The sequence below is a fragment of the Triturus cristatus genome, chromosome 4_1, assembly GCF_964204655.1.
Source record: "Triturus cristatus chromosome 4_1, aTriCri1.1, whole genome shotgun sequence".
NCBI classification, from domain to species: Eukaryota; Metazoa; Chordata; class Amphibia; order Caudata; family Salamandridae; genus Triturus; species Triturus cristatus.
Window position 1 is genome coordinate 1,169,160,354 of NC_140585.1, and position 25,390 is coordinate 1,169,185,743.

Sequence of the window (25,390 nt, forward strand, 5' to 3'; positions counted from 1 at the left end):
CATGCGCTGCCGATCCCGCCCATTTCGACCGCTGGCTGGTAGGGGCGGAAGAGTCAGTCTCACACATGGGTATGATGGATCCGAGACGCCTTCTTGCTGGGTGAGTCAGTCACATGCGGGCCAGTGCCTCTTAAAGATTGGTAAGTCTGAAAACAATGTTAGTCACAGGCCAAGCCCACACCTCTGAAAAGGTGTCAGGGCTAGAAAGGGCAGAGAGGTTTCAGTAATGGATGGGACAGAGCCAGTTGCGTCATGCCTCAGGGGAGAGTTAGTTGCATGACTGCAAGGCTGCCCGGGGGGGGGGGTTGCGCAGCAGCCCCCCCTAAAAGGGCGGCTTAGTGCCACAGGAAGGCACTGGAGGCACCAGTCTAGTCCCTGGGCCACGGCCAGGGAGGATGTCCGGCGGACACACTTCCGGGGAAGGGGGAGGGGACAAGGGTATTTAGGCTGTCCCCGCGCAATGTTCGCCCTCTTGTCCCTCAGCGTCTCGCCTTGCCCACCCCTCCGCTTACCCGGCAGCCGGAGGTACAGGAGTGAGGGGGGGTTAGGTTTTCTAACATGTTATTTTGTGTTGCAGGAGGAGTTACAGGGCGATCCAGAGTCTGCAGATACCAAGGGGTACTTCATGCAGCAGCACAGTGTGGTGCTAAGCCAGGATACCCAGGGATGTCTTAGGTTGTCCCCTGGAAGAACGACGGCGCCCCGTTAGTCCTACGGGCGGTTGTGGGTCTGAGCAACCGGGGGCTGCCATAATACGCTCCGCCCACCTCTTTCGGGGGGGGGGGCGTGAGTAAGCAAGTGGACTGGTGGTCCACGGATGGGAGGGGTGGCCCCTCCCAAGATTTGGTATGCACCATTTGGCGACTGACACAGTGTAATTTAGGCTTATCAGACGGGCAGGCGGCATAGGGGTTGGCCTGCCCTGGGATCGGATCGCCCGTAAGATAACCCACCATGTTTGCATATTGGTTATGCTAATAAACCTGCAGCAATATTTCTCCACTTACAAAAGTGTGGTGTGGTTTATTGATGTATTTGTATTTGTGTGTTGTGTGACTACAGTTGCCGATATTGGCACTAATGCTGATGTCTCTTAGAGGCTGGTAGAGTCGGCCAGTCAGTCACACATCAAGAAGATCTCCTCTTGCAGGGGCAGGGCAAGTGTCGTGTTAGGCTGGTTCCTCCGAAAAGCCTGTAAATGTGGGGACATGTATTATCATTTAAAGAAAATGAAAGGAAATATGTTTCAGCTGGACAGCAGAAAACGGCGTATCACATCATTTTTCGCTGTGTGGTGTTTTTCGGGGTCTAACAAATCATTTTCTACCCTCGGCAAATTTCATAATTCTTCATTGTATTTTTAAACGCGGCTGTGTGTCTATCTGGATAATATGAGGGGAAGGGGGCTCCAAAAGTGTAAACAACAGAGCATATCTTTCTTGGACACAGTGGAGATGGGTCAGAGGTTGCTGAGGAAGGACGTTCGGGTGAGCAGGGCGAAGGGAAAATGTCGTGGTCAGCTCCGGTTTGGTGTTTGGCAGAGAGATACTGGACAGGGCGCGCTCCGCCCCGCACGCGCAGAGAGGAAGGGGTGCTTCCGATGGAGCAAAGACTTTCGAGCTCTCGCCCCGTACCCTTTCCGTAATACACTTCCCTCGCCTCAGACTCCCTGAAACGCCCCTAACGAATCCTTGCCTTCCTTCGTCCACCTCCCCTCCAAGACCCTCGCCGACCTCAAGGCGAAGAAATGGACCGGTATGCTGACGACGAAGAGGCCGAAGCAGGGGAAAGAGAGAAACGGGGCCGGTTCAGGAACTACCCAGCAGGTAGAGTACCCGCCCGTTCTAGGTTCAGCATGAGTGAGTGGGGGAGGGGGCGGAACGAATGTAAACTTTGAAGGAGAACACCTGATGGGGTACTTGGTAGATCCCCCAAAGCTTTATCAACTGGACAGGCTAAATCTTCAGGGGGGTTCAATCTATCCGCAGGAACCTGCGTTTACGCCCAAGCGTGAGTCCGTCTCTACTAGTTATGGGGACATTGGGGACCGTGGGCCGAGCGTCCTCGTCTTCCCACGCAGTAGGGTGACGAACTGGCATGGGTGCAAATTCAGGACGGTGAGTGTAAAAATTCAGGATAAAGGGTCAAAATTCAGGACAAAAATTCAAGACAGAAGGTCAAAATTCAGGACAAAAATTCTGGACAAAACTAAGTTTTACAGACGCATCAGATGAGATTTCGCAACTTTGCCACTATTCAAGTTAGCCTGGCTGATGAGGTGTGATGCCCTGTAACCGGTCCAAGGATGCTTGTAGCCGGTCCAGGGAGGACCTGGCTTGGCAGTTCGGGCTGGACTGTTCCCATGAGGAACAGGGCCAAGACTGATTTGCATATTGCTGGGCTAAACTGGGGAGGTGTAGTGAGCAAAGGAAGAATGGACTTAACCCAGGCTTCTTGAATGGGGGCGCATGTTTGATTTATTCAGCATTCTGTTCCTCATTTGTTGCCCAGAACCTTTCTTGTTTGCAGCATGATCCGGAACACGACCCAGTAATCTCCAGAATCTTTCAGGAAGGCAGTGAAGGTCTGTTGGTCACTTTCAAAAAATCTGCACTGGCCTTGCATGTGCCTGGATCTAGCAGTGAAAAGAGGCGCAGAAGGCTGTCAAGACTTGATCGGAGAGGTACTATAAATTGAGAAGTGTTAGAGGAAAATCAGAATTTCGGCAAGCAATGCCATCAATATTTCCCTGCAGAAAGTGTCTCCGAATTTTTCACGGAACTAGTAAGTCATCTTACCTGCGGGAGGTTCTGGGATGCCATCGCCGAGGACAGGAGCTCTGCATCTGGATGATCAATCGTCCCAGAGTTACAGAAGCAATCTGCTTTCCATTAGAGGAGGCTTTTAAAGATCTGGTTATTGTGCTGATTACAAGGACACCATTACTTCTTATGGCAAGGGTTTAATGCAAGATCATTTAATTAAAAAAAATCCTAATCCACTGGAACCTGTTTCAAAGATAGCACCATGGGAAACAAGAAGCAACAATGAACGCTGAAAGGTGGTGAGGGAGCCGATTGAAGGGATGAGGCTCTCACGAGGATAAGAAATAAAGATGTGACTCCTGCAGGACATACACTCTGTGAATCTGTGTTTTTGTGTCATGAGCTGGTTGCGTAGGTAATTCACTGACACAGAGGCATGCAACAGAAAAAAGAAACATATTTGCACACTTATAGACACTCACCAGTCATGCAAAAAATGAGAAGGGCTGGATCCATTCTAAAATGTTTATATTGGCAAAAAAAATAACCAGGAGGAGGGGGTTGTAAGGTATGTATGAAAGGCAGTGTGAATTCACATGAAGCGAGCATGCACACGTCTTTGGCTTTGCTAACTATAACTTTGCAACCATTTCTATTGCTGTCCACAAAGAGGCGCTGTTTCACCGTGACAGGAGCCCCTACAAAAAAAAAACAGGGTACCATACACTGGGCTCTGGTAGGAGGAGGCTGAGCAAATGCTGTCATTGCTAGAGGCCATTATCATTTTGTATCTGATAATTAGGCCGACATAGAGAATGATAATGGGCCTGATAGCCGCCTGTGCCAGGTCAGGGAGGGGCTCCTGCAGGCCCCTGAGATCACAGCTGGAGCGCGAGCTGGCCCCTGGAGTGAGAGTTACAGAACTCTCAGGCTGCTTGCTCCTGACAGCTCGCTCGAATGTCTGAAATTACGGACAAAAGGCGCCGGGAAAGAATTCCTCACGGACAACGGACAAGAGTCCTAAATAACGGACGGTCTGTGAAATTTACGGACATTGGTCACTCTACCACGCAGGGCACAGAGGGAGATAGCACGACTTCCTCTTCTCTCTCTCCCCAGGACGCAGTGACGTTGCGAGAATAACACTGGGCCCTGGTATTAGCATGGGAAATATCCTTTACCACGCAACCATTACAACGCGGTATGGTTACATCGTGGTTTTTACAACGAAAGTCGTTACACCGACTTGTGCTGGAGGGCACTCTAGACTAAGGAATAGTGTGAATTACTATTCCAACACCTTCCCTACTGTACGTAGACTGGAGTTGGAATAGTAATTCACACTATTCCTAAATCCAGCGCCCTCCAATGCAAGTCGATGTAACGACTTGCGTTGTCAAAACCGCGATGTAACATACCGCGTTGTGATGGTACGCGTTGTACCATCATACATCCATTAGCATGGATAGTGGACACTCCTGCACGCTCAATGTGAAGTAAAATAATGTCATAATTCGGGTTCAGTGGCCCTCTAGGGCCCCTGCGCCGATGCCACTATTAAATGCTGCACGATAGTTGATAGCTGAGTCTTTTCTATGATGGAAGAGTACTGTACTTCTTTACCATTTGCCTGAGGGTGATGTACTAATCAGAAAAGCTTTCACATCTCTCTGTTGGGGGTATATTTGCGCAGAGGACCTTTAAGGCGATGCACCGGTGCGGTTCCACTAGGCGCTGACCTGGGGGTGGATGGGAGGGACTAACCGAGGGGTTGAGGGGGGCGCTGTGCTTAGCAATAATTTAAGATTTAACAGCACCTGCTGTAGGGTTCCTTGTGCATCCAGATTTCAGGCAGCAATAAAAGTGCCAAGATAACTCTTGCGATTAATGTTCCTGCTAGAGAGAGGGATGGAGTTTTGTCTAGTGGCAGTTTTGACGCGACATAAAGTAGTGCAGAGGTTTAATGTGCAAAGAACAGATCTGTATTTTGTGTGGACAGCTGAGTGGATTAGTGATGCCAGTCGTTACCTGCGCTTTCAAACAAATGAAATGTATGTGAGAGTGGGGCTATTGAGATATGAGGGGCACTGTCGCCCAGTGGTAGTGAGGGAATCCGAGGAGGAGATCATGGGGGAGGATGCCAAAAAATATTGTTGCATCAGGCGCCATCAGCGCTAAAGCTGGCTTTACTTGTGTGAATGAGTGCATACACGTGCATGTTCATGCTGTGCATATGCTTTATAGGCGTGCTTGTGCATGCACGTGTGCGCACTCGTGGCCATTTTCCCTGCAGCAACAAGCAGAGGAAGATGGACCAACAGTACAAGGAGCTTGGATAACTTAGGAGGCAGTATGAGGAGTCTGGAGTGCATGTGCAACAGTGTGAGGAACTTCTGGCACATGGGCAGGCCATGTGAAGAGCTTGGGAGGGATGCTCGCGGATAGGGTCAAGAGCCAGGGTATTAAGACAGAAAATGTGGGGTATTGTTCCACACAATGAGACATCATTTGCTTTCTTGCTGTGTACTTTAGATAACCATGCCAGTCTCCATTGCACCATAAATCTACTGAGCCAGACAAAGGTAAAGCTCTGCAGAGTGGTTTGAGGGCAGTCAACAGTTTTATGCCACATCGGATAAAATCCATCCACAATGCATTAATTAATACATATATTTACAAGTTGAATATTCACATATAGTTAAAAAAAGTATACATTTTCAGCAAGACTCTGCCCATAAGCATAATTTAATCCAGAATTCATAGTTACAACAGTTAAAACCACTTGAGCAGAGCTCAGGTCGACAACAAACTAGGGGGCATATTATCAAGCGGCAGCGATAATAATCGCTTTTTTTATCGACGGCTATTGCTGGCAATTATCGCCATGCTTTCGCTGTATTAACAACGCATAGCGCAATGGCGATAATTTCCCAGCGATAGCGGTGTTTTCCATGGAATATCGCTGGTTTTCCAGCGATGTTCCATGGAAAACAGCTATAACCGTGCTGAAACGACCCTGTGGTCGTATCAGCATAATCCACCCCCATTGTAAGGTATAGTTAAGTCTGCATTTTTGCAGATGTTAGTTTTTGGCGAAAACCGCGGTATTTGCCAAAAACTAACGTCTGCAAAAATGCGTGGGCATCCTTGTAAATATCGCAATGTACATTTCGCGATATTTTACAAGGTAGTCCGTCAGGGGTACGCCCAGTAACGCCCATTTTGCATTTCATTAGAGATGCGAAGTTAGGCATGCTGGAAACGGGCGCTTAGTCAAGAAAACACGCACTAGCGTGTCCTTGATGATATTGCGATAAAATTATCGCTGCTTTTCGCCCGAAAACGGACACTAAAGCGGTGATAATGTTATCGCCAGCCCTTGTTAATATGCCCCCCAATTAGCAGTTCAAAATATGCACATTTTCTAGATAAAGTGAAATAGTTAAAAAAACAAAGTCAAGAACATGAATTGCACTACAGGACAAGGTAAGCGCTGACTACAGTTCCACTTGAATTATTGCAACAGTCCCTTGGTTGCAAGCTAGTTAAAGTAGCAAGGTATGAAACAGTAACTAGCCTATACCTCAGAACAAGCAAATAACCTCCAGGTGGCCTTATCTGGCACTTCTCAAAAGTCTAAATCTCACATGTCAAATGGTTTGAAGATACTTCGAGACTCAACACCACAAAGGGAGTGGTCTCAGATTTACAGCTTCTCAGGGCTTCTGTCTACTGCCTTACAGGGCCGGACTAGGACCCCAAACCAGCCCTCACAATTACGTTGGACGTGCCCTTGGGGGAGGGGGAGGGGATTTGGGGTGCTGGTGGAAAACATTACTGCAACAATTTTGTTACAGGGGGCCGATTTTGTGAACCCGGCCCCCAGCAACAAAACTGTCCTCACCCCGGTCTAAAACCGGCCCCCACCTTTCCAGCCCAACGAGAAAACGCCCAGTGCCTGCTTCGGCCAGTCCGGCCCTGCTGCCTTACACCCAATAGTCGACGCAGTGATTTAATCCATCATGTCCTTTGCCTTGTGTAGGCCGAACAAAAAAATAATAGATGTCCCTCGTTTTCCTCTGCCCGAAAGCAGACAGGGGACTGTTTAAAATAAGTGCCATTCATCTGCCATTTGTTTGCAGGGCCGGATTGCAAACACAAAGCAGCCCTGGCAAATTTTGTTAGACCAGCCCCCTTACGGTGTATAGTGAGCCTCACCACTACACAGGGGCTTGCTGGGGTTTCCCCCAGTGGTGGCTGGTGACATTTGAAAGTGGTGAGGCGTAAAATTATTGGCATGCTGCACAGCGGCGAGCGAGCGCGATTACAAAAACAGCACTTGAGAAGTGCAAGACAAGTCGAGAGCACAGAAGGATGCGTAGAATGAAAAGACATACAATTCTTTTCTGTAATAGTTATCAATTTGGACAGTTAGCAATAGTGTTTTCACCTAAAGGACTAGCATGTTTATCGTCCAGGCGGCCTACCCATCCATTTTAGCTTGAACTATGGCTTCTCTGATCTGAGCGCTGGTAATGGAGAGCCAACCATAGCAACGAGTTAAGACTAATATGAGTACTGGTACATACAAAAACACAGTATGTCCAGCCCACAAGTACAAAGGTGCACGCCGGGTAATTCATGGAACACTGCAGACACACCTTCGGGGGGGGGGGGGGGGGGGAACTCTCCTGGTCAAACAGGCAAACAAATTACAGCTTTAATGGAGGCTGCTTAAGGGGGAGAGACATCACTTGTAAACCTCAGATTGAAGGCCCCCCTAGACAAGAATGTTGTTGGACTCAACACCGACTGAGATCAGAGGTCACTACATGCAGAGGACATTCCAGAAAATAAAATGGGCCTAGAAGGGGGAGAGAGACAGAAAAAACGATACACGAACACTGCAGGAATTGCTTGGCCGCTAAACTGCTCTGGTGTTGAGAAACAACAGCACGGCCAGCTGCAAATCAATATGCAACAGCGGATGGGAGCAGGTCACTTATTGTTGCAATGGCAGCTGGAAATGAGGGGATTTTTTCCAAATGTGTAAATAGCACATGTAATTTAATCCAATATCATAAATTATATGTTGGTCTTTGCAGAGGAAAGCTACGTTTCTAATCATCAGAAATCTGTGCTCTGCACTGCACTACTGTGACAAGGCTTTAAATAAATCTCGAGCTGGTCCACGGAAGGCACCAAAAACCCACTAACCTCCAGTCTCCAAAAAATCTAGTGTGCGTAATGCAACCCCCGGTTTTTAACAAGCATTCCCACCAAGCCGGCAGGAGTCACCAGGGAAGGCAAGCTGGGCAAGGGGAGAACAACGGGTTGTGCTCTGCGTTTTCAACCTTATTCACCTATATGCGTAACATATAAAGTCTACAGTTATTAATGAACGGGTATTATGTATGCGTCCTGTCCTGTCTGCACTAAAACAGCGGTCTTAATGGCGTGAAACAGCTGCATAATTTCGCCGGTCTGCACGGTGCAACCCGCCCCCAAACACACACTAGTTTCCAAGACCGCCTTCTCATCATTATGCTTAATTTGGCCCTAAACTGCAGCGTGATCCCAAAGGGCAAAGGCAACTTATTAGCAATACCAATAAATGTGGCTGAGAAGATCAGTGAATTCCTATAATGATGCCCAATCTGCATGCAGTGTGCAGAAGAGCAGTGACAGTGAAGAATCACTTTCTATTACTGGGGAAAATACCCATCGTGAACTAACAAGACTCATCTCAGTGCTTAGATGCACACCACCTTTCACACACATTTTTTTAAAAAACACCAAAAGCAACAACAAATAGCAAACAAACACACCGTTGGTGAACTTTACTTTTGTTTCTCAAAGCGCAATAGCTAGTTATGGTGACAATGTATATTTGTAAACGCAGGTGGCGCAGCTGCAAATTGATCGCTTGTTCTTTCATTAATCTGGTGGGAACCTTTTGACGAGGAGCCAAAACCCCACCTTGACCTTCTCCAAACCTGCTTACGTAAATCAGTACCTACGGAGCAATCTCACAAGTTAGCGCAGAATGAAGGCCCCAACAAGTGGCGTAAAGATTTTACACTCGCGGCTCGCAATACACAAGGGGGTGGGGGGGAATTGCATGCGGCGTCCTTATGCAACCTTCCTATATACAAGACAGTAAATGGAGAACTTACATAAGCGCTATTTTCCCCCGTCACTCAGTGTACATCTTCTTCAACAATTCACTCTTTACAATAAAGTATCGCCCCCCCCACCGCACCAGATACAGTGGCGTGACTGAAGCAAGAGCATAAAGCGCAAAGAGAAACTGAAAATAATAATTCGGCGCTTTAAACCTCCCCCTTCCAGGAGGAAATTCTGCCTCAGACAGAATGTCACAAACAGTCCCGAAAAATTAGTGAGAAGTAAACGGTGAATCACGGAGCGAGGTTTCTGCTAACCCGCCTCGTATGCCTATTACTAAAGAAGCCGCCACTCACCGTCTTCTCGCCCGTGAGCTGCTGCAGGCAGTCCTGGATTTTGCTCATCAGCTTATTAACTGCACAGTAACAAAATATTCTTCGTGACAAAAGCGGTAAGCCACTGAGCAATTCACATAAAATACTGTTCTGTGATCTGCAAAGTACATACTCTTTACAGCAGGCATATTAACCCTCTGCGCTACTGTAGGTGAGTCAAAATTGCCACTAGACAAATCTCTGATCCCTCTCCAGCAGGTACAATAATCACCAGAGTTAATTTGGCACTTTTATTGTTGCCTGGAACCTGTTGGATATACAGGGAGCTCTAGAATGCTTTTAAAACTACTGCACTGCTACAAAACCGTCCCCCAGTAACATAAGCAGCCCCCCCACTCTTCCAGTTTCCATGGCAAATGCCCAATCCACAGTACAGGCCAGTCCGGCCTTGTGTGTAAAAAAAGCCGAGGAAGTATACCTAGCCAAAGTTAAATATGCAGACTTTTATTTGGGATAGGTGAAATGTAATTGAGTAATTCTGGAACCACTCCTACCTGTTTTCCTGCCTAACGAGGGAGTCACTGCAATTGGCCTTACTGGAACTTTTCCCAAAGGACAGAGAGGCGAGCTTAAACTGGCAAACCAGGGCGAGCGGTCGGGCATCCTGGGCCATACTTCAACTCCCAGCAGCCCCGCTCATACCCCGCGCACGCTAGTGACATCATCAGCAGTAGACCGAGGGGAATAAGAACGAGGTGCGCTCTCCGCACCGCGGGACGCGCATTCTGGAACCACTCCTACCTGTTTTCCTGCCTAACGAGGGAGTCACTGCAATTGGCCTTACTGGAACTTTTCCCAAAGGACAGAGAGGCGAGCTTAAACTGGCAAACCGGGGCGAGCGGTCGGGCATCCTGGGCCATACTACAACTCCCAGCAGCCCCGCTCATACCCCGCGCACGCTAGTGACATCATCAGCAGTAGACCGAGGGGAATAAGAACGAGGTGCGTTCTCCGCACCGTGGGACGCGCATTCTGGAACCACTCCTACCTGTTTTCCTGCCTAACGAGGGAGTCACTGCAATTGGCCTTACTGGAACTTTTCCCAAAGGACAGAGAGGCGAGCTTAAACTGGCAAACCGGGGCGAGCGGTCGGGCATCCTGGGCCATACTACAACTCCCAGCAGCCCCGCTCATACCCCGCGCACGCTAGTGACATCATCAGCAGGAGACCGAGGGGAATAAGAACGAGGTGCTCTCTCCGCACCGCGGGACGCGCGCGGGCGGCGCCCGGGCGAATCCCGGGCCAAGGGCGGGCCCGTCCTTGCCCGTCTGTGACCGTGTGAGGCCGGACCGGGCATTCCCTCGTGGCTTTGAAGCGTCCCCTCCTTGTGTCTAATCAACCTCCAAAATACGAACCCGAGGAATCCGGAAGGTAACTTTTGCTATAGGAGAAATAGCTCCGGAATTGAAATCGTATGATTTCCAACATAATAATTTGCTAGACAGACTCTAAACAAACTGACTCTTACAGTGCCCCCACGATCTAACAAGGTCCTCTCACTATGGGTAAAAGGAAAGCACTGAGTTGTGACCCACCAGAGGGAATGGACACCAAGAAGCCCAAAAAGCAAACACTTTTGACGTATCTGACTGGGGCTATGGGGGCAATAGAAAAACAAATTTCTACAGTCGAACAAACCTTAGCAGCAGAGTCATTGATGACTGGAGAAGTTAGAGTGGCGGATGAGCAAGCTACCCTTACCCAAGACTCTATTCCTAATGTGGATCTTGTTACCAGATCTTTAGCTAATGGCTGTATTCAACAAACTGTTTGTGATATTATAGTGCACAACAATCATGGTGATATAATCCCCCCACAATCAAATAAGAAAAAAAAGATAGTCAGGAAACAATCCGGCAAGTCAGGAAGGGGCATGTGGGATATGAGCAAACCAAGTGCACACAGCGATAGAGAGAGCACAACAAAGAAAAACGGCCAAGATAAGCTTTATAGCATACCACAAACTCCCCCATCATCTCTAAAAACAGCAAATACCACAAAACAACATACTAAGGGGACTGATTTGGAGAGTATTCTCTTATCTATAAAAAGTTTAGATTCCTTTGTGAGAGGAGCAGTTGAGTCTATTGGCGTAAGACTGGATCGGATTGAGTCCATTGTGGCCAAGTTCCCTTCCAATAACGACAACAAGGCTATTCTACCCCCCTGTTCCAAGTCTATTAGTAGCGTTGTGAATGACACCAGGAAAACGCGACGACTCCTGTCCCATTCCGATATCTCTGGTCACACCATTACGAATGAACCTAGTAAGTACCCTAGGATATCTAAGATACAACAAAATCACACTACTATTTGCAACTCGGTCACTGATAAATAAACCCCATCTGCTCTTAAAGCATCACATATAAACTCATCACCCCCTACACATTTGGACCTTCCTCCAGCCTGTACTCCATATACAGTGATTTTGGCAAATGTACCACCACTAGGGCAGTATGACCAAGAGAACTGTGAATCACTAAGGAACAAAGCATTACACTGGTTGGGGGATAGAGTGGGTGACACTAGAATCCTGTTTGAAGAGTTCAAGATGATACGCAGGATAGGATGGATCGGAAGTACTAGGAAGCCTTTCACTGGTGATTGCCTGGTACTGACCTTCCGTTCTCCCTGGTTAGTCGAAAAAATCTTGGGGAATGCAGCTAAAAGTACACTTGAAATGGGGATTAATATTCTTCCCCTGGGCTTCTTCTATCGCCCCATCTCCGATCTAGCAAAACTGGCCCACCATCAGATCATGCCCAACCTAAACTGTAGTGTCCCAGTTTACAATCGCTTTAGTATATTAACTTCATTAGAAGACCCGGACTGACTACCCCAAATGCCAATAAATAACCCAGAGATCCTACTTGCAAACCTGGTTATTGGTCCGTTTAATCAATCCCAAAGGGGTATACCCCAGTCAGAGAATTTAGTAGAAGGCCGTGATTCTAATATCTATAGTCAGGTGCAGAATAAATCAATGTCTGAGGAAATCTTCGTTCCCAACTTAAATGAAGTGGAACCTAAAATTTTTATTTCATCTGACCCAGATGCATCAGGATTAGATCCCCAGTCATTAACAATACCTTGGAAAGAGGAAGGGCATATTAATATTACATTCTGGAACATATGGGGTCTATATTCTAAACTTCATAATGACCTCTTTCTTGATCTTATAAAGAATATGGACATCCTTTGTCTCCAAGAGACATGGTCTCAAAACGAAATTCATATAGACGGTTTCAAAACCTTCCATACTCCAGCCCGTCCTTCCACTCATGGAAGATCAAAGGGAGGATTATGTATATACGTTTCCAACCTGGTGACAGCAAATAAAATTACGCTTGAAATATCTGATCCTCATTATCAGATTCTTACCCTCACGATGGATAGAAAAGATACATTAACGCTTGTGAATTTCTATAATAACATTCCTAAAGAGAAAGGGCCTGAGGTAATAGATCAATTTATACAAATTATGTACAATATTCAGATGGTCAGCTCAGGGAACGCCCAGATAGTCTGGGGAGGAGACTTCAATGTTAACCTGTGCCCTAATAACAACAATCAGATATATGGTCTGAATGATGAAGAAAATAGTAGTCAAACCCATTTCTCCCATAACATCCTTGGTAGTGCTCTGAATGAGACCTTATTTATGCTGAACCTGAATTTTGCCAATGAAATGGTAGTTCCTCCCATTTCCTTTTCACCAACATACAATGGGAGAGGTGTAGGCTCGGTGATAGATTACATTTTGGTCTCAAATAATTTTGGCAGTAGGGTAAAGCAATTTATAAATCATAAGATTGCTATCAGTGATCACTTCCCACAAACATTAATAGTTATGACCAAAAATTTTAACCCACATAATAAAAGCAAAACGGAAAAACCACATCATACCTGCACTAATCTGGCAATTGATAGTAAGAACGGCTATTCTTTGAAATGGGAACTTGCAGATCCTGATACTACTACAGCTTCTGTAGTGGTCAATGCCCTAGCCCACATTTTGACATCTTTAAATGAGAACTCCCCTCCTTCGTTGGTTCTAGAAAGTTTTAAGCACATCACGGCAACAATAAAAAACTGTTTGTTCATAGAGAAAAAAAGGGGAGACTACAAGAAAATAAGATGGTTTGATACTAATTGCACGAATGCTCATCGTGCATTAAAAAAAGCTATTCATAGTAAGGAAAAAGACAGAGAAGCTATCCAGCAAGCAAGAAAATTATACAATCAGGCTATTAAGTTGAGAAAAAAGACAGTGAAAAACTCCTTGTGGGAAGACCTACACAGGGCTAGTATCCAAAAGGATAGTAAAACATTCTGGAAAGTAATTAGGTCTCCATTCCTTCTATTTGATAATCCTCCCTCTATAGAGGTAACGATAGACGAAGCCCAATGGGTGAGTCATTTTTCAAAAATCTTTGGCTCCCCGGAGGCGATAGAATGCACGGATTTTTCAATATTACCTACTACTGAACTCACTGTGGTTTACCCAACTGAGATATTCTTTACATTAGATGAAGTCTTAATAGCATTAAACGAAAGTAAAGGTTCCAAAGCCCCAGGACCCGATGGGGTCCCTGTAGATATCTACAAACATAATACAGACCTGTGGGCTCCGATTCTAACACGCGTTCTTAACGCAACCTCTTCACAGGGCCTTATCAATAGCTGGACAGAATCTATCATGGTCTCTATTTTTAAAAAAGGCAACAGACAGAATCCTTCCTGCTACAGACCAATTTCACTCCTAGATTCATTAGGAAAAGTAGCAGGAAGGATTCTTCTCACGAGGTTGCAAACTTGGGCTACAGAAAAGAATATACTGTCTGACTTACAGTTTGGTTTTAGGGAAGGCCGGGGGACACTAGACCAGGGCCTTAATCTCGCTATTTTGATGGGTAAATACACGAAGGCGAGGAGAGGCAAATTACACTTAGCGTTTGTTGATCTCTCCTCGGCCTTCGATTGCGTCTCCCATAAGAAACTGTGGAGTATTCTAAAAGAGATGCAGGTAGAGGAATCCCTAATTGACTTCCTGAAAGCTCTTTACAGCAATGCTTCAGCACGTGTCCAATTTGGTACAGCGGGTGAATGCACTTCATCTTTCAGGGTGCAAAGAGGGGTAAGACAGGGGTGTGTCCTGGCCCCATTCCTTTTCACCCTGTATACCAACGGACTTGAGAAGGCCTTACTGGAGGGAAGTCAGGATGTCCCCCAAGTGCAACACAATTTGGAAATCAGACGTATTCCAGCATTGCTCTATGCGGACGATGCCGTTATTTTAGCGAGGGCACCTTTAGCACTTCAGCAGGCATTGGAATCTTATAATAACTTTATGCAAGGCATTGACTTGAGGATAAATGTCTCAAAAACTTTTGTGATGAATTGTGGCAAAGGTAACAAAAAGGGAAAGGACATTTATCTAAATGGGAGCAAATTGGCCACTACTTCTACCTATTCATATTTGGGGATTTTAATAGATGAAAAGGGCTCCTGGGGCCAAGCAATTACCCAAAGAAAACTCCTCTTTGTGAGAGCTACTTCTGCCCTTGTTAACTTCTCCCAAAAATTAGGAAAAAGAGCTCCTATGGAATTAATTAAGATATACAACGCAAAATGCATGAGTGTAGCAACTTATGGGGCAGGGATTTGGGGTTACCGTAATGTGTCCGAATTGCAGAAAGTGGAAAATACTTTTCTTAGATACCTTTTGGCGGTTCCGGCCTCCACAACTACCTATGTCTGCCATGCGGAGCTGGGTGTTCCCTACCTAACAGACATTATAAAAATTCAACCCGCAATCCTGTGGCATCGTATCTGGAAGTCTGAGTCAAATCACTTCAACCAGCTAGTGCTTCAGGATGCACTTAAATTGGACCATTCCTCTGACATAGAATGGATCAGATACGTGAGGGACTTCATGACCGACATTGGAAGTCCTGAATATTTTTACAATCCTTCTTCTCTGTTAGCTGTCTCAAGGAAAGATTTTAAGAAATCCTGCCTGAATCACATGGAGAGACTGAGATTTACGAGTGAAGCGTTAAAACCGTCTGTCAGCCACAATCTTATGATATCATCCTCATTTGGCATGCAACTCTATTTACAAAAATCTGAGAAAGGATATGACAGATTTCTTCTTACCCGTTTTCGGCTGAATATTTTTCATAGGCTGGTGGCATTCCCAACTATTAACAACTGGTTAAAAAAACTACCATACTGCCCATGTGATTCTGTTTCCGAACAATCAACCATCCATGTCATTTTATTTTGTAAATTTTATAAAGATTTGAGAAGGAAATGGATAATCCCAATTCTTAAAATCTGGGGCATCCGACAATGTCGTCCAGCATTCTTGGCTCTCCAATGTCTCGACAACGATTGTATAAATTTTAATGTTACATTTTTCTTAAAAAATCTTATCAAAAGCCGAAATAGTATTGACTTAGTTTCTTTTAATAGCGATAGCGCCTAAAACATAACCAAGGATAGAGCAAGATGCCTATTAGAACTGTTGAGATGAAGTACTGTAACTATTAGATACCAAACGTTGTTTTGGATATATCCCCCAATGCACCCTAACACTGCAGTTGGGGGCTATCTTTCCTTCTTCCCTGCTCTAAAATATATATATTTATTGCACTACAGTCATTGCTCTATATAACCTTTTAACTTGTCTTTTATATGATATTGAGAGCTAAACTTACGAATTTATAAATCAAAAATGAAATGTTACTCCTTCACGTTTACAGATTGCTATTTGCACATATACTAATCGGTACCGCCTGTATGAAATTTTCCTGCCATATATTTTGGATACATATTTTTAATTATATTTGTTTTTATTGTTTAAAATGAACTATAATATTGTATCTGCTTTTATGGATTGAAATTATCTCTCCGAATAAAGCTTTCTTTGATTTGATTTGAGTAATTCTTAAAATTTTAGTTCACATTTCACATAAAAAAAAACACTTGTCAGACTTAAAATCGGTGTGATCTTATTGGACTTCTCTTATTAAAAAAAACAGAATCTTTAATTCACAAAATTTAGCAAATTGTGAGTGGTGGAAGAGGTGTACCGATCAGCACTCAAAGCTAATGGAGATAGAGAGCTCTTAATGTATCCCAACCACGGACTCTTATGTGCAGCAAGGCTTTCTAAGATATCCCACTAGCCTCTCATGTAGGATCCAGTTCTACGGTGGACTTTATTCAGAACAATTGAATGATAGGTCTCAGTTGAATGTGTTCATCCACTGGATTTAAAGCTAAGTCAAGTCTCAATTGTGTTAACAGGGAGCTTCTCAGGAGTTTCAACAAAGATCTTATAAAGTTATTTTCAGCCTCCCCCAAGATATCCACACTGAAATTCCCACAAAGTTCAGACCCATAAAAGAGGTTGCTACCTGCTTGAGCTCTATATATCTCCAGGGTTGGGTAGAATGGATGAAAAACAGACCGGCTGGCAAACCTCATGATAGCAATCAACCTGTGTTTCAGCAGAGAGTGCTCTATATAATTTGTCAGAGCCTGGACCGAGAGTCTGAAAGCCTGACATCTACGTAATCAAATTCAAGATTCTCTATCCAGTAATGTTTTGCTTAGTGTCAACTCACCATTAAAGTGCTTGTGCTTATTTATAACCATAAACTTCTTTTAAGTGCATTATTCTCAAGGCTGTTAATGGTACAATAGGAGGCACATTTTTCTAGCAGGATCTGGAGCCCTCAGATGTTTTTGATACTAGAAGTGTGTCACCCGCAAATAATAATGCAGGGGCTTCCAAACCTGCTAGAGTTGGAGAACCATTTGCATACTTCCTGAGTTTTTTGTTTTTGTTTTTTTGAAATCTTTTTATTTTTATTATCAAGAAAAAGTAAAAATACAGAGATATTGGTACATACAGTTTGATTTAAAAAAAAAAAGCATAATCATAGTAATACAAGCCAAATATACAAATTATCCTTATTTTCAAAATACATGTTATCCCCCCCCCCCCCCCCCAGGAAAAAAAAAAAAGGGGAAGGGGAAGGGGGGTAAGAAGAAGAAAAAAAAAAGAAGGAGAAATTATGAGAAGAGAAGAGCATCCAAGTCTATTCAACTAACAAGTATAGAGACATTTTATTGCTATTTACGTATTTTTACATGAATAGTTCAGAATAAAGGTCGCCATATCTTGTTAAATTTACATAATGCACGCACACCTCTTATTTTAGCTAATGCTAATTCCATATCGTATGTTTCTTTAACTAATCCCCACCATTCCAATACCGATGGGAATATAGGTGAAATCCATGCAAGAGCAATTGTCAACCTAGCACTGACCAGTAGTATAGATATTAAGGGGCAGATTTATGTTTCCTGGCGCATCCCTGCAAATCAGCAAGGATGCGCCAGGAATGATGCGTCACGCAAGTTTACCCTTGCGCCACACATGATGCGCCGCATTTACAATGCGGCGCATCATGGCGCAGGAATAAACAGATGCGTGACGCATCCGATGGCGTAAGGTTGGCGCAGTGCTTCAGTTGCGTCGCAAACGCGATGCAACTCCAGCACTGTTCCAACCTACCCTATCCCTAACACGGTGCGTCAAACCTTACGCCTGCTTCAAGCAGGCGCAGGGTTTTGGCGCATCAGCGTTGGGAAAGTGACTCAGTCAAATCTTATAGATTTGACTGAGTCACTTTTCAGGGGTGTTCCTGCGACGGAACGCCCCCCCCTCTGTTGACACGCCCACGTGAAACCTAACGCAGGTTTTACGTGGCGCAGGGCTTTACATCGTGACGCATCTCCATAGATGCGTCACGATGTAAATATGGCGCAACGTGGCGCAGGGTTTACACCGCTGCTGCGTCACAAAAGTGACGCAACGGCGGCGTAAAAGTGGCGCATCTCCAATATAGATCTGCCCCTAAGTCTGCTTGCCTACCATCAGTACTCTGGGCTCCGGTTAATACCACTGTAACTGAAAAAACTAGTGCCTTCCCTAATTTTTCAGAGATTACTTCAGTTACCTTCTGCCAGTAGTTTATTAGTAGAGGGCATAAAAAGAACATGTGCTTTAGGTCAGCTGCATGTAATTTGCACTTTGGGCATTTTGTGCGTTCACCAGAAGAACCTTGAGGTGACCGCCTTGATATCCTTTCTGGTGTATAATATAATTGACAGATTGTTCTAAATTGTTGTAGCCTTAGATTAGAAGAATGTACCGAGTTATTAATTCTAGAAAATGCTCGCGATATGGTATTAGCTGTAACTGAAATCCCTAATTTACGTCCCAGATTTTCAGCTAACCTATCACAGTCATCTGCCTTAAATGTACACAGAGATTTATATCCGGTACTTATTAGTGATTCTATGTTCTCCTTATATAGTTGTTCCCAAATAGCAGAGCCTGTGACATTTATCAATTTCATGCCTCAAATAAAATAGTCTCGAATTTGGTAGTATTTAAATTGCATGCATGGCTTTAACTTATATATACTTCCTGGGTATTTAACACAACCATTTGTAAATAATAAAAAAAGGATTGGGGACAAGACACTTCTCTGCCGCACACCTGGATGGTCTTGGTTAGTTTCGGCCCCAATGCACCTCAGCAAAGTTATTTGTATGCAGGCATATTATTACCTCCAGTAACTCAGATGGGACACCCAACTCCTTCAAAATCTTCCAGAGATTCCCCTTAGAGGCCACATTGAAGGCTGCCTTTAGGCAGACAAAAGCCATGCAAAAGAAGCCCGACTGATATTCACTGTTTTCCACTTAAGCTTAAGAAAGCGGATTGCCCTGTCCACTACACTAGTCCTCGCCTAAAGCCAGCCTGGAAATTACTAAGAATATCATTTTCTAACATCCAGATGGATAATTTATCTAGGACTTGTTTGCAGAAACTCTTCTGTAAGTTGTTGATAAATCTTATTGGACAGTAGTTACCAGGTATATTTTGACAACCCTTATGAGTTGGAACACTCTCCACACCTTTCCAAGTAAGTGGAACAGGAGCTCCTGCAGCAATAGCATTGAAGAGGGCGCTAATATAGGTTACTGAGTGCTCTGAGTGGTATATTTCGGCAGGGTTCTGTCTAAACCAGACACCTTCCCAGCTGTATGTGCTCACAAGGCCTGCTAAGAATCAGTCATTTAACATGTCAGAGGATATACATCTCTTGGCATGGGGATGTGTAATAAAAGGTTAGCCAGCAGACGCAACTGATGAAGCTGAAGTCCTTTAATAAAGAACAGAGGAAGGTACAAGAGTGGACTCTTCCAGGCAGAAGCTAATCTCTAACTGCCTTGGAATCGAATCCCCAGTCAAGAGCAAACTTGGAACAAACAAGTAAGTACGTTCCATTAGAAGCATGACATGTTTTAGCATTCTATAACAGACTAGAACTATAACTTGAGAATTAAGTATAACACATCTTCTTCCCTTCCAAAGGCAAAGAGAAAAAAAAGTGAAAGAAGAGAAACAGAGCCAGAAAATAAAGCAGAAGGAAAAGAGAAAGAAGAAACTCAGAAAAACAAGAAATATTAAGAAACAAAATATTTGAGATACACTGGTGGCCTACGGCACCTGAGAGAGCGAGAGTGACCAAGCCCATCCGAACTGGGGCTTGGAGTATTTACAACGGATTGTTCAGGTGAGAGGGAGTCGCCCCGACCAAGAGCCGCAAACGGCAACCTAGAGGGAGAGGCTTCCTCATGATTCTGAGCCAAAACATAGCCACTGTTACAGGAAAAACTAACTGGTTGACTTTGATTGGAGTTTCCAACATGTCTTCGATACAGAGCAACTCGTCTGAAATTCCAGCACTCTCCATTGTTTAAAATGACACAATGATTAAGAACTTTTTTAACAGTAAAAGGACCTTTGAACTTAGAGAGACCACTCCCCACCCTGTCACTCTTGATCTTGACTTGATCACCCACCTTGAAGCGACATGGGAATTCAGTTGTCTCCGGAAGAATGAGCCGCCCCCCCTTGAAGGGTGACTAACTGTTTCCTCCAAGAAGCAACAAGCTTCGAGTCCTGGGTCCTGCCCCTCGTGAGTTTGAACGGAGATGAGTCACCATCAGCAAGGGGAGTGGTTTGGTAGGCCCAGAGCATTTCATTGACCATTTTGTGCAAAACTGACCCATTGGCAGAGGCCATTTGAATGATGCCTTTGACCACTTTGTTGGCCCTCTAACACAGACCGTTACCTTGAGGATTATAGAGAGAGGTATGGTGGTGAGAGGCCCCACAATCTTTCAAGAAAGCCTGCATCTCTTTTGATACTAATTGAGTGCCATTGTCGAAATAAGGACAGAGGGAATACCCTCATCTCTAAATAATCTCACCAAGAACTTAATGGTACTTTTGGTAGTGACGTCATTAGAAAACTCGACAACTAACCACTTTGAAAATACATCAACTCCTACAATGCCGAATCTGTCCTTTTCATGCAGTTTGCCAATGGGGCATATGAAGTCTAGACAAATGCTGTGCCAGGGTAAGCCTGGATTATGAATGTGAGCAACATTGGACTTTCTGCCCACTTTAAGTCTCTTTTCACCTTCTTTACATACTGTGCAATTTTCAATCCACTCCACAACTTGAGCATCAAAGCCAGGGCACCAGAAATGATTCTTAAGGCGTCGTTGAATAAGAGTCTGACCAAGGTAACCTTCATGGGCTAAAGCTAGGAGTTTCCTCCTGATGCCAAACAGAGGAACACATTTATCTCCTTTAAGAAGGACATTATTGCTGTAAAAAGAAAGTTCATCAATGACTTAAACATAGGGACGAACAGAGACAGGAAGACAACTCTTTCTCTTGTGGCCAAACTTTACTAGTTTGGTTACTTCTTGAAGAGTGTGATCGTTCATCATTTCACGCTCCCAGTTACTGGCGTCAAAGACACCCTCACCCACAAAGACGGCGTCTTGAATGGAGGCTACAGCAATGTCATCATCATCTTCGGAGGTGGAAGAATCAAGGACAGTCTGCCAATCGAGAGACATTCTGGAGAGGCAGTCAGCCTGGACATTCCTCCAGCCCTGAATGTAATCTACCTGGCACTGAAATTCTTGAAGTTTCGAAACAAGTTTTGAAAGTCTAGTGGATCTTTTTCCAGTGCCCCCAGGAGAAAGTACTTTGACCAGGGGTGTGTGGTCTGTTCTCAATAAAAATTTGGTGCCCCACAAATATGTGCGAAAATACTCCACAGCCCAGGATGCAGCCAGTGCTTCTCTTTCGATGACTGAATAGTTATTTTCGGCATCAGTTAAGGTTCTTGAGGCAAACGCTATGGTACGTTCTATCCCGTTTTTTGATTGTGAAAGAACAGCACCCAAGCCTGTAGCACTGGCATCTACAGTCAATATCAATTTTTTGTTGACATCAAAAGGAGCCAGGACATTGGCGTCGCAAATCTCTCTCTTGATGAGATTAAAACACTCTTGGTGTTGTATGGTCCAAGCGAAACCCACACCCCTCTTCAGTAGGGAACGTAGACGAGCAGTTTGTCTGAAAATTGTTTTACAAACTTAGAGTAGTACTCTATGAGACCCATAAATGAGCGTAATTGATCTTTGTCAGTGGGGGTTGGATCCTGATTAAATATCTTTTGGGTTTAATTCCAGAAGCATCAATGATGTAACCCAGGTAATCAATTTGATCAACAAGGAACTTGCACTTTTCTTTACAAAGGGTAAGACCTGCTTCAACTAATCTTTCTAGAACAATTTTGAGTGTGGTGTTGCGTTGCTCAACTGACTGACCATAGGCTAAAATGTCATCTTGGAAATAGATAGTACTTCCCACTCCCTTTAAGATATTGGTAACCATACATTGGAAAAGGCTTGCAGCCGAGTTAAGGCCAAAAGGAAGGCGTGTAAACTGGTAAGTGCCCTCTGGGGTGATGAAGGTGGTGAGATGTTTTGAATCTTTGTGTAAGTTAATTTGGTGGTATGCACTTCTGAGATCGAGTTATGAGAAAACTCTGTCGCCCTTCAAAGTGGTGACTAATTTGGTGATATTAGGGAGAGGAAAGGTGTCAGCAACCACGTATTGGTTGAGGGATCTGAGGTCAACACAGAATCTGAGATTTTTGCATCAGCTTTTTTTGTAATGACAATGGGAGAAATCCATGGAAAAGCTTCTACTGTCTCGATAACTCCTGCTGTGAGCATATCTTTGATAAGGGCCTTCATCTCCTCCCTGACTACTATGGGCACTCGCCTAACTTTATGCTGGATGGGGACCGCACCTTTCTTAATGAGTATGTAATGTACATAACCTTTGAGCTGGCCCAGCTCCTCTCTGAAGACACTTTTAGCTTCTCTGAGAATTTTGTCTACGCCCTCTTCTTCAATGACCATGACTTGCATGGGTGCCCTGGGGTTGACGATGATGTGTAAATCACATTGATGCACCCACCCAAGTATGGCTGGACCATGTTCAGAAACATAAACTTTACCTTGAATGTGTCTATGGGTAAATGTGATATGTGCTTCAAAATACCCCAGGATATCTATTGATTCCCCCTGATACCCTCCAGGGGAAATATCTTTGGGAAGAAGTTGGGTTGAACCCCATTTTTCATAGAAAATGCCTTTTGGAAGAATCGTCCATTTTGAGCCCGTGTCTACCATCAGACAAACTTCTTTATCATTAATAATGAACATGGCTTTAGGTCTGTTTCTCCTCTTATCTTCTTCAAAAGAGGATTGACTAGATTCAGTGACTAAACTCTTATCTCTTTCATCATCATCTACTAAAGTATTGTGAATGCTGGCCACTGTTGCGTGGAATTTGCTCCTGCAGACTCGGGCATAATGTCCCATACGACCACATTTTAAGCATTCTTGTTTAGAAGCAAAGCAAAACTTAGAGAGTCTGAAGAGTGCGCTGTACTTCCACATCTGTTGCACATTTTGAGACTACTAGACTTAGAGTTACTTGAAGCTCTGGGAATGTATGGTCTCTTCTGAAACTTTCTATTTTTGATAGCTGCAATAACTGTTGATTCATCATCGCCAGGATCAAATTCTTGTAACTCTCAGGATGAGATTTCATTCACATCGTTGGTGTGAGTGCTCTTTTCAAGTTCCTTCATGCAGTCTACTGACTGTTCTACAACTTTGGCTAAATCTAATGCTGTCTTTAGGTTAGGGTTTTTTGCTGCCCAACAAATTCCTAGATTTTTTTATTATTGCACTGAACGATAAGTTGATCTCTAATCAGTTCGTCAGTCATAGTACCGAATTTGCACTTGATTGACATTTCTTTAAGACGGGAAATGAATTCATCAATGGATTCTCCAGATTTTTTCTGTTGAGTGTAGAATTTGAATCTGTTCATGACTAGGTTTTCCTCTTTAGCGTACCTTACTTCAAGTCTGCAGATGGCTTCTTTGTATTCGTCTGGTAAAGCTTGACCGTTTGCCTGGAGTGCTTTAGGGAGATAGCGAAATACACGTTGTCCCTCTTTCCCTAATGTGCTCAACAGTAGGGCTTTTTTCCTTTTCGCTGAAAAATCTTGACTATCTAAGTTATCCAGGTAGTTCTGGAACATGAGGATCCAATCCTCCCAGGGGATGCTTGGCTGTGCTAAAAATTGCGTGGAGGAACAACCGAAACATGGGAAGAAGCCATAGTGCTAAAGGTAAGGTAAAGACACTATTGTACAGCAAAAACAAAAAAATATCAGACAGATTGGTTACACAAAACAATCTAAAATATACACAGCGTGTCTTTAAATTTTAAATGGAGGAGTAGTTAGAAACAAGAACCGAAAATGAGGCATGTATATTACTAATAAAAGGTCTTATTTGTACAGAACGATAAACGGGCGTGTATATCGCCGAAGGTGACAATAGAGTAAATTTGAAGTGGCAGAACGATATACGGGCGTGTGTATATCGCCGTGAAGGAGAGCAGAACAAACAAGTTTTAGAAGAACGATATACAGGCGTGTATATTGCCAAGGCAAAGTGAAGAGCAAACTTTTAAATACCTGCATGGCGAAAATGCAAACACACATTGGGCGTGTGTGTCACCGCAAAACGACCTCTTTCCACCGGTGGCTGCAAACTGGCAGCGTCAGTGATGTACTCAGCTTCCTGGCATCGCATTGGTTACCTTGGTAACAAAGACTGTAAAAAAAGATGGCCACCGACATGAGGATGCAGACGTGAGGACGCTTACGTCATGCGTGTTGAAGGAGATGCTCTGCCGATTCTTGTGACGAGGCGAGAAGGAGCGCGTCAAAGAAGAGGCATCATCTGGCTCCTACGAAACTGCTCATGGAAACCAGGACCGCGTTGCTATGAAGACGCGTCAGTTGTAGTTGTTTGGCCAGTGCTTCGTGGATGATCTAGATTTCTTCTAAAAATATGGCGTGCTGGGAAGAGCTGAAAATTCAGTAGCACTTGTCCGCTCTTGTCTTCAAAACTCAATGGGTTGCTCTGTTTTGGATCCTTGACTCAGTGCAGAGCTGGTTCGGTTAAAGTGCAGAGATCCATGGAGACGAGTGGCTGTTCAGCACACGGGGTTGAACCACGATCATAGCCAAGTTGTAATAAAATGTACAACAGGATGCCATTTCCAAATGAAATAGTTCCACCTAAAAGAGTTGGGTTCTAGGCTTGTGAAGCAACATTAGTATCATTATAATACAACAGAATCCCTAAACATGTTTCGCTCTACATGGGCAGCATACAGTCCACTAAAATGTTCAATCCACTCCAGGGGCAAGACATGAATCTCAGGTTTTGAGGACTTTTTACATTCCTCATCAGCTACAAAGTGCCAACATGTTTTGCTATCTCTGGAAGAAGCAGCTTCAGTCAATTGCTCCCATATTTTTGTTTCCCATGCTCCTTAGCTGACTCTTGGGTCCTTTTATATGTAATCCTAGCCTCCCCCAAGTTGATTTTATCCCCTTTTTTAATAGCATCAATAAGTGTATTCTTGGCAGCTCATCGCTCTTTGTTTAACCAAACTTGAGTTCCTTTAGTGTTATTAGAAATTATTTTTAGTCTTTTAAAAAGAACTCTTTTAGATCTGCAAAGAATGCTGTATGAGGAGTCAGAAGT

At 44.3% G+C, this 25,390-nt stretch overlaps 1 protein-coding gene across 2 annotated transcripts in view; it reads left to right on the forward strand.

Moving 5' to 3' along the window:
* Positions 1 to 1,573: 1,573 nt before the first annotated feature.
* The window catches only part of LOC146856277 (CD209 antigen-like protein C), a 295,861-nt gene continuing 272,044 nt past the window's right edge, over positions 1,574 to 25,390 (forward strand). The window contains exon 1 of one of the 2 annotated variants that reach the window (XM_085650715.1): positions 1,574 to 1,826. In XM_085650715.1, the coding sequence (XP_085506841.1) occupies positions 1,748 to 1,826 (79 nt within the window). In that variant the 5' untranslated portion in view covers positions 1,574 to 1,747. The remainder of the gene's footprint in view (positions 1,827 to 25,390) is intronic. The other variant, XM_085650716.1, reaches the window with a different exon arrangement.